Source organism: Portunus trituberculatus, chromosome 37, assembly GCF_017591435.1.
Source record: "Portunus trituberculatus isolate SZX2019 chromosome 37, ASM1759143v1, whole genome shotgun sequence".
NCBI lineage: Eukaryota > Metazoa > Arthropoda > Malacostraca > Decapoda > Portunidae > Portunus > Portunus trituberculatus.
Window position 1 is genome coordinate 32,970,574 of NC_059291.1, and position 13,154 is coordinate 32,983,727.

General features: G+C 40.9%; 1 protein-coding gene across 9 annotated transcripts in view; it reads left to right on the plus strand.

The window, feature by feature from the left end:
- LOC123514107 (hemicentin-1-like) overlaps nucleotides 1-13,154 on the plus strand; it is a 314,035-nt gene that overhangs the window by 270,049 nt on the left and 30,832 nt on the right. For all 9 annotated transcript variants that reach the window (XR_006677523.1, XR_006677525.1, XR_006677522.1 and 6 more), the window contains exons 3-5: nucleotides 2,952-3,081; nucleotides 7,103-7,305; nucleotides 12,831-12,938. Coding sequence is in view for 5 of the 9 variants with exons in the window: in XM_045271738.1 (XP_045127673.1) it covers nucleotides 2,952-3,081; nucleotides 7,103-7,305; nucleotides 12,831-12,938 (441 nt within the window). In the remaining 4 variants the exon portion in view is untranslated. The remainder of the gene's footprint in view (nucleotides 1-2,951; nucleotides 3,082-7,102; nucleotides 7,306-12,830; nucleotides 12,939-13,154) is intronic.

Sequence of the window (13,154 nt, forward strand, 5' to 3'; positions counted from 1 at the left end):
ATGCTTGCAAACATCTCGTCTCATAAAAAGTGGCTCATGCGTGTTTATATGGTGAATTAACTGGAAGTGTGCAAATAGGAGCTTATACCAGGTGCAAGACATCAGGCAGGGGGAACTCGCGTAAGACTTTCAGGCGTTCTAATCCGACTACACCGAGTTTGAGGTTAACACAGGGGGCGACACAGCGAGTGGAGAAAGAGAGAGAGCATGCAGAAAGAGGATGAGCGAAAAGGGATAGCAAAGAGAGAGAGAGAGAGAGAGAGAGAGAGAGAGAGAGAGAGAGAGAGAGAGAGAGAGAGAGAGAGAGAGAGAGGGTACAATAATGTTAAGAAAGAACATGCTGCGTAAATTAAGGAACGTAATGAATTTTAAAAAAGTGTAATTATATGAAAGGTTGTTACAGGAAGTTGAAATGAGAACACCTACGTAAATTAGGGAACGTAATGAGTTCAAAGGAAGGTAATTATATGAAAAGTTGCTGTACGAAGTTCAAATGAGAACAGGTACACAAGTTATTAAAAGAATAAAGAGAATGAAAAGAACGTATTTTATCATATATAAAGAGAGAGGGAGAGAGAGAGAGAGAGAGAGAGAGAGAGAGAGAGAGAGAGAGAGAGAGAGAGAGAGAGAGAGAGAGAGAGAGAGAGAGAAGAATGAGCCGGTAAAGCAGTGCAAGTAGTAACAGTATTTTTATGTAAAGGGAGATGTAATGGGAGGTAATAACTGGATAAAAAGAAAATAAACGGGAGTCCTATATCATTCACAAACGTCTAGATGATATTCAGTTTTTTATTAATCAGATTCTTGGTTTTTGCCTCTCCTCCTTTACAAAGAAAAATATAAGTGCAATGATAAAGTCTGCCCCCTGTTTTGACTGAAATATAAAAGTTGATTATTTCAAACAAAGGAGAAAACTATTGGAAAACCGAAAAAAGTTTAAATGAATAGAAGAGTTTTATATTTTGTGAAAGACTGAAGACTCCAGTAAAACGCATCCTTCTGGGGAAAGAAAAAAAATGTGTAAAGAATAAAAGACTCATACACCAGAAATAGACTGCAAAACAAGAAAACACTCTAAAGGTCTAGTTTAAACATTCATATGTCCAATACCGTTCATGAACACAAGGAATCCTTAAGTACTAGGAAATGCCATCAATGAAAACTAATGATACTAGATCAAAATAAACTACAAACTTGTTCATATCCAGGAAATTAAAAAATATATATCTTCATCTTTCTTAACTTAAAAAATAGCACAATTTTTTTTTTTTATTTCTTTTCTTTTTTTTCACTATGGGAGGGGACGCCGCACCGAGCCTGACTGAGGAGGCACGGGGGTCCTCTTCTACCGGAGGGATGCGCGACGCTGAGGGAGGGAGGAAGAGAAACGAGGAGAGAGGAGAGAGCAGAGAGAGGGTGGTGACGGGAGAAGTGGACGAGAGCGGAGGGCGAAAAAGGGGGGAGTGGAGGGGAAAAAAAGAGTACTCCCTGAAGTACTACAACGATGAAAATAAAGAAAGGAGGAGTAAAAAAAAAAATGAAGGTGAACGTATACAAAACCGTGTGTGTGTGTGTGTGTGTGTGTGTGTGTGTGTGTGTGTGTGTGTGTGTGTGTGTGTGTGTCTTTCATATAAAAGATAAGAACCATTACATGTCTCATCTCATTACAACATCTAATTTCACTTCTATAGATCATTCGTTTTCTTTCTATGTATAAAGGGCTAACATTTATAACCACCCTCTTCCACCCATCGATTCCCACATAACCTAACCAACACTGGTTCACCAGCACGCACACCTCCACGTGACACCGACACAGGCATCCACTTCACCAGGCAACCTTCCATCTACCTGCCCACTCACGCCGCGCACTGTACTCCCTAATTAGTCAGGAGGGAGAGAGAGAGAGAGAGAGAGAGAGAGAGAGAGAGAGAGAGAGAGAGAGAGAGAGAGAGAGAGAGAGAGACAGAGAGAGAGAGAGAGCTTCTTTCATTACCCTCGTTGCCAGAGTTACTCCGCCGCTGGGCACGTCTGGCGGAGTTAGTGAGGTGAACAGGGAGCGTCGCCGTTGACTGAGCCTCCCTGCTACCAACAATGACGACGAGACCGGAAATGTCCTATGAAAAAGCTCAGTGCAGCGTTACCCATCGTATACTACCAGCAGAAGCTCTCCCCGAGATTAAAAATACGGATTCTCTCTCTCTCTCTCTCTCTCTCTCTCTCTCTCTCTCTCTCTCTCTCTCTCTCTCCATGTCACATACTATAGGAATATTCAATACTATCTCTTACTCCTCTTCCTCTCTCAATACCACCAAATGTTTCTCTACACCGGTGTTGCGCGCGCGTGTGTGTGTGTGTGTGTGTGTGTGTGTGTGTGTGTGTGTGTGTGTGCGTGTGCGCGCGCACGTTGTTACAGTTATTGTCATGGTGGTGGTATTAGTAATTGTAGTAGTAGTAGTAGAAGTACCAGTAGTACCAGCAGCAGCAGCAGCAGCAGCAGCAGCAGCAGCAGCAGCAGCAGCAGCAGCAGCAGCAGCAGCAGCAGCAGCAGCAGCAGCAGCAGCAGCAGTGCAGTGGTTATAACACCAGCAGCAATAACAGCAGCAATGGCAGCAGCAGCAGCAGCAGCAGCAGCAGCAGTAGTAGTAGTAGCAGCAGCAGCAGCAGCAGTGCAGTGGTTGTAATAATAGTAATAATAGTAGTAATGGCACCAGCAGCAGCAGCAGTTGTTGTAATTTTGTTATTACCATTATTACCACCACCACCACCACCACCACCACCACTACTACTACCACTACTACTACTACTACTATTATTACTACTACTACAAGTACAAGTACTACTACTACAAGTGCTACTACTACTACTACTACTACTACTACTACTACTACTACTACTACTACACCATTACCAATAGCAATGGTTTTGACAGCTTTTCTTTCGTCCCTCAGATCACCCAGACACAGTGAAGGCAGTGGTGGGCGAGACAGCGAGAATCCCGTGCCTGGTGCCCCTGACAGACACCGACAATATTTACTTCATCTCCTGGACCAAAAGAGGCATCGCGGGCCGTGTTTTCAGGTGAGCAGAAGTAGGAGGAGGAGGAGGAGGAAGAGAAAATTACTGCAGGAAGGTTTATAAACTGAGCATTTACCTTCGTTTCCTCAGTTACGTTCTTTCTTTCTGTAATTGGTAAATTTTGCGAGTCACTTTTATTTTTTTTTAGCTTCTTATCAGTCACGCCATACACAAAACAAACTATGCAGATGGAAAGAGTGAGAAAGTAAGAAAGGTAGGGAGCGCACTGCAATAAAACTGTTTACTTGTGTAGGTCATCCAGTGTGGGAAATTCTAGTAACTGATATGCTCTCTGTAATCACTAATAGTCTAGTTGCTCGTTATGTATTTTCTTTTCTAATAAATAATCAGCGCAATGTTTTTTATCGTGCAATTAAGGATTATAAGGTTCAAGACAGAAATTTCACTTTTCTTTTAATTTTGTTAATTGCTTTCCTTCTGTGGTCCTTCCTTGGAATGGGCAGCGTCACCATGCAGGCACAGCAAGGTTGCCGCTGAGGTCACGCGTCTCCATGCTCCCATTCAGCGTCTTCCCACGTATCATATTCACATGACCGCCATGTTACCTTGTTGCTGGTCCTTTACTTAATCAGCCAGTCAGTCATTCAATCAATTAATCACCATTCATGACACTAGTGTTCTTTTCTTTTGGGAAGTGGGGGTTGTTAGGTATCTCGCGTGTGAAGAGTGAGTCGCATCTAAGCTAAAAATTAAATAAATAAAAAGAACACTGCATTGAATGTTACAAAATTTCTACCAGCTTTAAAAATCTGCAACATTTTTCTCTCTACCTGCTCTCATCTCACAAAATAGACTTTCATGCCTTAGCTTTTCTTGAGTGGCAACTATTATTTTTCACTTCACATCATAATGTCGTAGCGCATCGCTCACCTCACTAGACAGTAAATCGTTTTATAGTAACTGTTCTATCACAAGAACACAGCAAATGAAAAGTGACAAGAATAAATATCAGAACAGATACAGCGTAGACAGGACAAGACAAGTACGTGTGTGCGCAGTTATAGGCAAGGTATACAGTGGGAGAAAAACTGTGAAGCAGGAGAGTGAAGAAGAAAATAAATTGATATCAGGAATAAAAATAACTCTATCTATAAGGCGGTGTAGCACTGACGAATTATATAAAGTTGAAATATTCCCAGAATCATATAGTGCCGTGTAAAGTACGACAAAATAGCTGTCATACTTATAACACAAAAAAGGTTATCGTTAGAAAAATCATTCCTCAATACTTGATCAAACAAATCCTTGTCCTTCACATTACTAAACACAAAATCATTAATTACTCAGCCTTTGCTGGTAACGATGCAGAACTCTTTCACTCCTCAGTCATTAAACGCAATGACTGCCCGAACGTTTTATAGCTACATGCATCACCCTTTCATATTCCCCGAGTGCTTGAGTTCGACATGGATCAGGTTACAAGGACGCTACCCACGTGCACGATCCCGCTCCTTCTAGTTCACAGAGAATTTTGAAATGACGAGTTTTAGCCCAATTTCAAGAACAATGAGACTTCAAAGTAGAGATGTTGAAGGAGAAAGAAGAGGACGTGTGGAACGAAAAAACGGAGTAGGAGGAGGAGGTAGAGAAGGAGAATAATGTAGACATTTTCGACTGTGAAGAGTAATACTGGGCACGTAATAGAAAATATCAACATAAAAAATTATGAAAGCGAAAAAATGAAGAGAAATACGAGATGATGATGACGCAAACATGAAAAGATCACTTGTTTTCAAAAAATAACTAAGTCTTTCACTATCGTCCTTTTCATTATGATAAAACTTACAAATACACACCACAGTTTTTTTTTTCCTTATTTTCTACTTTTCCACATCTACCCTTTCCATTCCATAAGACATTTAAACCTTTGTAGCAATTTGTTCCTGTTTATTCCTTCATGCCCTCACAGGTGCAGCTCAAAGTTCCATCTCACTCATAAACCTTGTTGGTGTGTTACAATAATTATTATCACCTTAATACTACTTCTTACTACCTTCCTGAGCTATCTCCTTCAGTACTTTCCCGCTCCTCAATCCCTATCAATTCAAATTATGCCACTCGCCATTCCCTTCTTTCCACATGTCTCTGCCATCAAACCGGCCCGCCCCTAACACACCACGCCTCCTTCCACACATGTCTCCAACGCCATCACTCTTGTCGCCCAAACCACCTCACAACCTGACAACCTGACGTCATCACTTGCTCTTCGCTACTTCATTCTTTTCCAGAACACCTATTATATCTCGCCCTTAAAGGTTCAGACTTCTGACATTAATATTTTCTTTCCACCGTCTCTCTCTCTCTCTCTCTCTCTCTCTCTCTCTCTCTCTCTCTCTCTCTCTCATCATCTACCTGAAAATCCTAAAATCTTTGCCTGTTTCTCAAACCTGATGCCTCCTCGCCTCTACCTCCCTTACAGCAATACAGTGAAACTTTATCAACTTTCCAATATTCCAAGACTCAGGAATAGTTCACTGCCTGGCACAAGTCCATGCCATCATTATACCACCATACTCTTTTCAACCAGTGTTTAAACAGACAACACTACAAGGAAAAAGAAGAGAAAAAAGAGGAGAAATAGAGTAGTTACTTTCATTCTCTGTTTAGCGCATTTTTACCTTGATTTTTTGTGTATCATTAGGCGATTTTATTTGCATTAGGAGGGGTCTACGGAGAGCAAAAGAATAATGGCCCAAGCCTTTACTATTCTAATCCTAATATATGTTTCTGAAGCTATATAAAATCGCCAAATTTTAAGCAGAATGAATATGAAGACACGTCCTGGTACTGAGGAGATTATTATTTTCTGCTACACCTGCCAATATCACCTGTTCTCAAAGGCCTTAGTGATGACTGATTGAATTCCTCACATTGAAAATACTAAATTCACGAAGATAACCTGACGAAAATTACCTCTACCAATTCAGCTTCAAGTAGAAGTAGCGAAAATTCTTCTTAAAAAGAATTATTTGCGGTCCTTGTCTCCAGTGAAATATATTGAGATCTTGAGAGAGGAAAGTAGAGGCAAAGTGAGTGATGAGTATAATAATTGTAGATAGAAAGCACGGATCAATCATAATATTTTCAGTTGATCAGGCAATATTAAAGGGAGGATAGAAATTGAAATGACGGGGTAGTTATTGTAGGTAAGGAATACTAGAGAGGAAAGTAAAGATGTAATGAAGAGGAAAGAAAGTCCTTTCCTCGTCCTCGTCCTCGTCCTCGTCCTTGTCCTCGTCCTTGTCCTCGTCCTCGTTCTCGTCCTCGTCCTCCTCCTCCTCCTCCTCTCCTGCTTCTTCCTTCTGCTTCCCGTCCTCTCCTAGTCACTCCATAATAATGACAAAACTTTCTCAAAGATAAACGCTTCCCAAGAACAAAAGTTGACTGAGTTAATTGTTTCCTCCAAATTTTTCTCTCGCCGTTGGACTGAAAAAAAAGCGACCTGTTCTTCTTTTCCTTGTTTTTATTTTTTTCCTGCTTTCTTATTTCTTGTATATTTTTTTTTTTCGTTTGTTTACTTCATCATTCACTATTAATCATTAAACATGTACCTATTTTCTATTTAAGGGTATGCATTCTTCTTTCAGTAATCTTTTTTATACAACCAACACAATCATCTAATGGTTTCCGAATCTTTACTTTATGTATCTTTTTTTTATGTAGAGAAGAGATCTACGAGAGAATCTACGGTCCTCATTAATTTCTCTCTCTCTCTCTCTCTCTCTCTCTCTCTCTCTCTCTCTCTATCTATCTATCTATCTATCTATCTATCTATCTATATATATATATATATATATATATATATATATATATATATATATATATATATATATATATATATGTCTTCACACATTTCCTAAACGTTCTATTCAACGTATATCTCTCTGTCTCTCTCTCTCTCCCTTCCACTAGTCACTTCTGTAGCGGGGGCATTCATCATCACATACTAAAAGATAAGTGCTGGCCATTCCCTCACTCTCTCTCTTTCTTTCTCTCCTCTCAGCGTGGACATGCGAGAACCAGACAACCCACAGGCTTTCGTCGCGGGGCAGCTGTTCGGCTCTCGCGCAGAGCTTGATTTCCAGGGCAGATTTCCATACCTGAAGGTGGAAGACTTGCTGGAAAAGGACGCTGGTCACTACACATGCCAGGTAGAGATCAGGAAAAAGAGGACGCAGGTTGCCGAGTCCACGCTCAAAATCATTGGTGAGTGGGAAGGTTCATTTGCTTCTCTGGGTTGTGTTTTTCTCTACGGCAGGGTGAGACGCTTTGCTTTTCAAATTGGTGTTTCATTCTGTTCCTCTGTGCCTTGTTTTGCTTCACAACTGTAATTTTTTCTTTTCTCTACCATTTGTTTGTGATTTTGTTTGTTTATTTTTGACCATTGTTTTTTTTTCGTATAAGAAAAAGATTAATTTAATATGTAAATTACCCCACAAATAATGCACTCCCATTACCTCGCCTGAATTATTCCCACTATAAATTAGCTTAAGTAAGGTCAACATGATTTATAACTGAGGAAAATGTGTATATTTTAGTTTTTTTTTTTTTTTTGTGGCAGGGGAGCGGAAATTAAAGGTAAAATTTGCATAAATTAGGAGAAAGGAGACCTTGTGGCTTGGAAAGAACAAACAGCAGCACATCTGTTGCCCCGTCAAGTTGTGTTAAATGTACATCGCTATCCAATGCACAGTAAGAAAAGCATTATAAAGAAGAAGATGAAGATGAAGATGAAGAAGATGATGATGATGATGATGATGATGATGATGATGATGATGATGATGATGATGAAGAAAACGACAACAAGAAAAAATGAAAAGAAAAGAAGAAAATAATGATAACTAGGACACACACGAGAGAACCTTCACACAATAGCTTATAAGAGGACAAGAACACTATATATAGTTTGGTAATCCTACCTGGAAACCAACCCTCTACGGTAACTCACTGAAGCCACCCATCCTGCAACCAAAACCAAGGAAACACATTCACCTCTTGTAATGAACGGAGTGGTTACAATTACTGGGACAACTAGTGAAAAGCGATCCTGAGATTCATGATACGATGGCATTCACGTTTCGTTGTATTTGTTTGTTCCTTCATTGCCCGAAGTCACCACATCGCTCGACTAACTCAGTGGTTGTTATCGCTGAAGCAGTTGACAATCTACTCTGAAAGTTCATTTGTGAATCCTCTCCTTTCTATGCTATGTCCGATTATATTACTGAATTGCACTCTCTACACAGGACTTGCCCAAGTAATACGAATACTAATATCTACATTTCGTACATAGGTGCTACAATGCTGCCTTATTGCCAGTTAGGTTAGGTAATGGAAAGCTAAACGACCTCCCGTACTCGTGCAGTGTAGGGGAAGAGTTGGGAAATGCTGGGATCTCTTTACCTGGTGCAGCTTTATATCATTCCACACTTTTTGGCGGAGGTTGCTAACACTCCCATCAGTCTGACCAAAACAATATTAGCAGCTTCCTGTCAGGATGAGGTGGTGCTTCCGATACATTACCAGTACCTAACATGGCAGTCATTTCTTTTTTTTTGGCACATCAATATTTATTTTTTCATGCTCGGATCATTCAGTAAGAAAGACAATTCTCAAACTTCATGCAATCTAAGTTTTCCATTTCCAGAAACACGCTTTAACCTTTTGAATTCATTGATTAGAAGAAAAATTCTGATAATATTTACATTCACGTCTGTGCATCAATGTTCCCGTCCGTTTGTTTGTGTGAGTTTCTGTTTCAAGCATCACGGTTTGAAGTTTGACATTGAACTTTTGGTATTTCAGAAGCATCGGTCAAAAGGAAAACCACGAATATATAACTCCAGTTCATTCTTTAGAGAGTAACATGATACATACGCCACTAAACACACACATACACACACACACACACACACACACACACACACACACACACACACACACACACACACACACACACACACACACACACACACACACACACGCACACACACGCTCGCTCCCCCATTCTGCCACAGCCCATTACAGATAAATGAGTGATAACAGACCATCGATAATGCATTTCCATCCGGCTGGTATCGCCCCACAATTCCAATAAACACACACACACACACACACACACACACACACACACACACACACACAGGCCATCATTTCGTTATGAATTAGAATCATCTTAGGTGCATATCTTACCGTGGATGTCTAATTAGGTTTACGTGTGTGTGTGTGTGTGTGTGTGTGTGTGTGTGTGTGTGTGTGTGTGTGTGTGTGTGTGTGTGTATTATTCCCCACGGTCGTCTGCTGGTTACCCAGCCAGCCTTTCCCCTACGGAAAGAGCTCAGAGCTCGTAGTTACCGATCTTCGGGTTAGGACTGAGACCACATCACACACAACATACACCGGGAAAGTAAGGCCACAACCCCTCGAGTTACATACTGTACCTATTTACTGCTAGGTGAACACACCCTACACATTAAGAGGCTTGCCATTTGCCTCGCCGATTCCCGGGACTCGAACCCGAGCCCTCTCGATTGTGAGTCGACACACACACACACACACACACACACACACACACACACACACACACACACACACACACACGTGTGTGTGTGTGTGTGTGTGTGTGTGTGTGTGTGTTTCACTGTTTGATCTGCTGCAGTCTCTGACGAGACAGCCAGACGTTACCCTACGGAACGAGCTCAGAGCTCATTATTTCCGATCTTCGGATAGGCCTGAGACCAGGCACACAACACACACCGGGACAACTCCTCGATTTACATCCCGTACCTACTCACTGCTAGGTGAACAGGGGCTACACGTGAGAGGAGACACACCCAAATATCCCCACCCGGCCGGGAAATCGAACCCCGGTCCTCTGGCTTGTGAAGCCAGAGGCTTTTAAAGTAATATTCAAGACAGAGAATGGATAATCGTTAAAAAGTAGTCACGAAACAAAATCAGCTTTCATCTTCAAACACACACACACACACACACACACACACACACACACACACACACACACACACACACACACACACACACATTTAGCTAGATAAGAAGAACAAAAGAAAAAAAGATAAGAAAAAGTAAAAAAGAAGAAAAAGAAGAAAAGAACAAGAACAAGAAAACAGAAGAAATATAAGAATATAAACAAGAAGAACAAGGGAACACACACACACACACACACACACACACACACACACACACACACACACACACACACACACACACCACCACCACCACCACCACCACCACCACCACCACCACACCACCACCACCACTCCATCCCACCCACACAAGTAACCCCCTGAAAATAATAAAATAAAACAGACTAATATCAACCCACATACGTAAGCAGATATACGTACATTCAGCAGCAGAAATTCCGCAATAAACGTGATGGCGAGGGAGACAAGGGGGGAACAACAAGGAGGTCGGTGAGAGGGGACCGTACATATCCAGGAACACGCTACAACTTTCCTCTATTACCACTATAACTCTGGGAAAGGTTCCATTCTCGCCCTTGCCCCGCTAGGGAAATTTAACGGCCCTATCTTTCTAGGCGCTGGGAATATGGGAGCCTCTGGTCACTGGAAAGCAAAGGACAAAAAGGACAAAAAGAGTTGGAGGTGAAGGAACTAAGAGAGGAAGAGAGAGAGAGAGAGAGAGAGAGAGAGAGAGAGAGAGAGAGAGAGAGAGAGAGGACGGGTGAGGTGAAAATACGATAAAAAAAAAAAAATAAGGTAAGGAACGAAGAGAATGTGAAGAAGTGATACACAAGGAGACGAAAGAAGCTAAAAGAGGAGAAAGAAAAAGAAAATGAGGACGAGTTGAAGGTTAAGGAACTAAGATTGGCGGGGAAAAGAAACAAAGATAGTGGAAATGTACAAAGAAGCAGGAAATGAGGAAGAAGTGAAGATAGATTGAGGAGAAAAGGAGAGTGAACGACAACAAGAACAGAAAAGCAGAAAAGTGAAACGTGAAAGAATTTGGAACGAAAGAGAAAGGTAAGTGAAAGACAGCAAATAAAGGGAAGGAGTAAGAGGAAGAGTTAGAGGGAAAGAACTTGGAGTGAGGCAGAAAAGGAGATAAAGAAAAAAAAAGGAAGAGAATGGAGGAAGGAAGAAGAAAAGTTAGTGGCGGTGTAAGGGAACATGGAGCAAAAGAGGAAAGGAAGATGAAAGAGACCAAAGGGGATGAAAAGGAGTGAGTAGTAAGAGATCAAGGAGGAAGTGAGGAAGTAAGGAAAGTAAAAGAAAGCACAGGAAGGAACGGAATAAAAAAAACGAGATAAAGATGAGAGCAAAATATAAATAAAAAAAAAAGGAAATTAGATAACATAAAAGGATTACATGTTAGTCAGTTAGTAAGAAAAGTGTGAAAAAAGGATATATTATGGAAAAAAGGGAGAAAGGAAACTGTAAAACTGGCAAAGAGAGAAAAGGAATCAGAAAACGAGATAAAGATATAGGGGGTACTAAGAAAAAGAGAGAGAAAGAAAGGAATAGAAACGAAATAGAAAGAAGTACATAAGCAATGAGATAAGGAATGAGAGAAGCGTGTAAAAGGATACATTCAGGACTTTCAACTTGAGCAATGGTAAACCGACATTAAAGAAACATTATTCCTGCTTCGAAACACAGTGGCGGAAGGAACAGAGGAAGAGAAGAAGCTGAGAGGAAATAGTAAATGAGGAAGGATGATGCAGGCTGTCAGGAGAGAATTCTGGCTGGTTTGGGGAGGACAGATATGGAAGGCGTGAAGCGGAGAGAACCAGAGAACGAGAGAATGAGAGAGTGAGATATGATGAATGCAATACTGGAGCAGGATGTGGATTACTCGGGGAACAGACGCAAAATGTAGGATCAGGAAACGAGGAGGGCGTGAGATGAGAAGGGAGGAACGCCGCTCTAACTTAATGTGAAATGCTCCGAATAGACATCTGCTGTATATACCCAGAACACACACACACACACACACACACACACACACACACACACACACACACACTTGCAGTCCCATAAAGATTATATAATTTGAGTATTAGGATTAATGTATAAATGAGTGTGTTGTGTTTTTAATTAATCTCTGGGGATACCAACAGTGAATTTTGTCCCCTCATGTAATTAAATCTGAGCCAAATCAGGTGAAAAAAATGTATATTCTTAATCTATGTATGACGCCACCAGACACAAAATACATTATACGTGTACCATCCATATATCACATCACCAGCATAGATCAGAAAACGCTAAGGCAATACAAGATACTAACTTTAAGAAATCTAAACAAACACAAGAGTTATCATTTCCATCAAGCTGAATTATGTTCTCCAAGGCCATGTCGCCACTATGTCTTTCAGGGTTAGGGAGGAGGAGGAGGAGGAGGAGGAGGAGGAGGAGGAGGAGGAGGAGGAGGAGGAGGAGGAAAAAGAAGAAGAACAAGAACAAGAACAAGAAGAACAAGAAGAGAACAACAACAACAACAACAACAACAACAACAACAACAACAACGACAACATCCATAAATCTATAAAAACACACAAAAAAAGAAGAAAAAACATATAGCCAGTAAAACACATCAATCAATCGATCAGTTCATTCCACCTTTCCCACTATGTTCATCCTGTATAACCACAACACTTACACACACACAGCTACGTAACATGAGCCAGCTACAGCCAGCCAACAGGGAGGCATAAGAGGAAGTGTTAACCAACGTCTCTCCCTCAGTACCTCCCGGCGACCCAACCATTCTGAGTGAGGACGGCAGGGAGGTGGACATTCTCGGCCCTTACAATGAGGGGGACACCATCAGCGTTACGTGTCGGGTGATTGGAGGTATGTATATGTATTCACCTTCCCTTTACTATTGTTAGGATCACTATACTGTTAATCTCATTGTTTTTTTGTTTTTTTCTACTGTTACTTCAATTCTATGATTTTAGTTTTTGTCATTGGTATTTTTGTATTGTTTTTCTTATTGTATCTCGTTATTTTGCCATTATTATAGATTTTATTGTTATTTCTATTTCATCTCGTGTTTTACTATCGTTA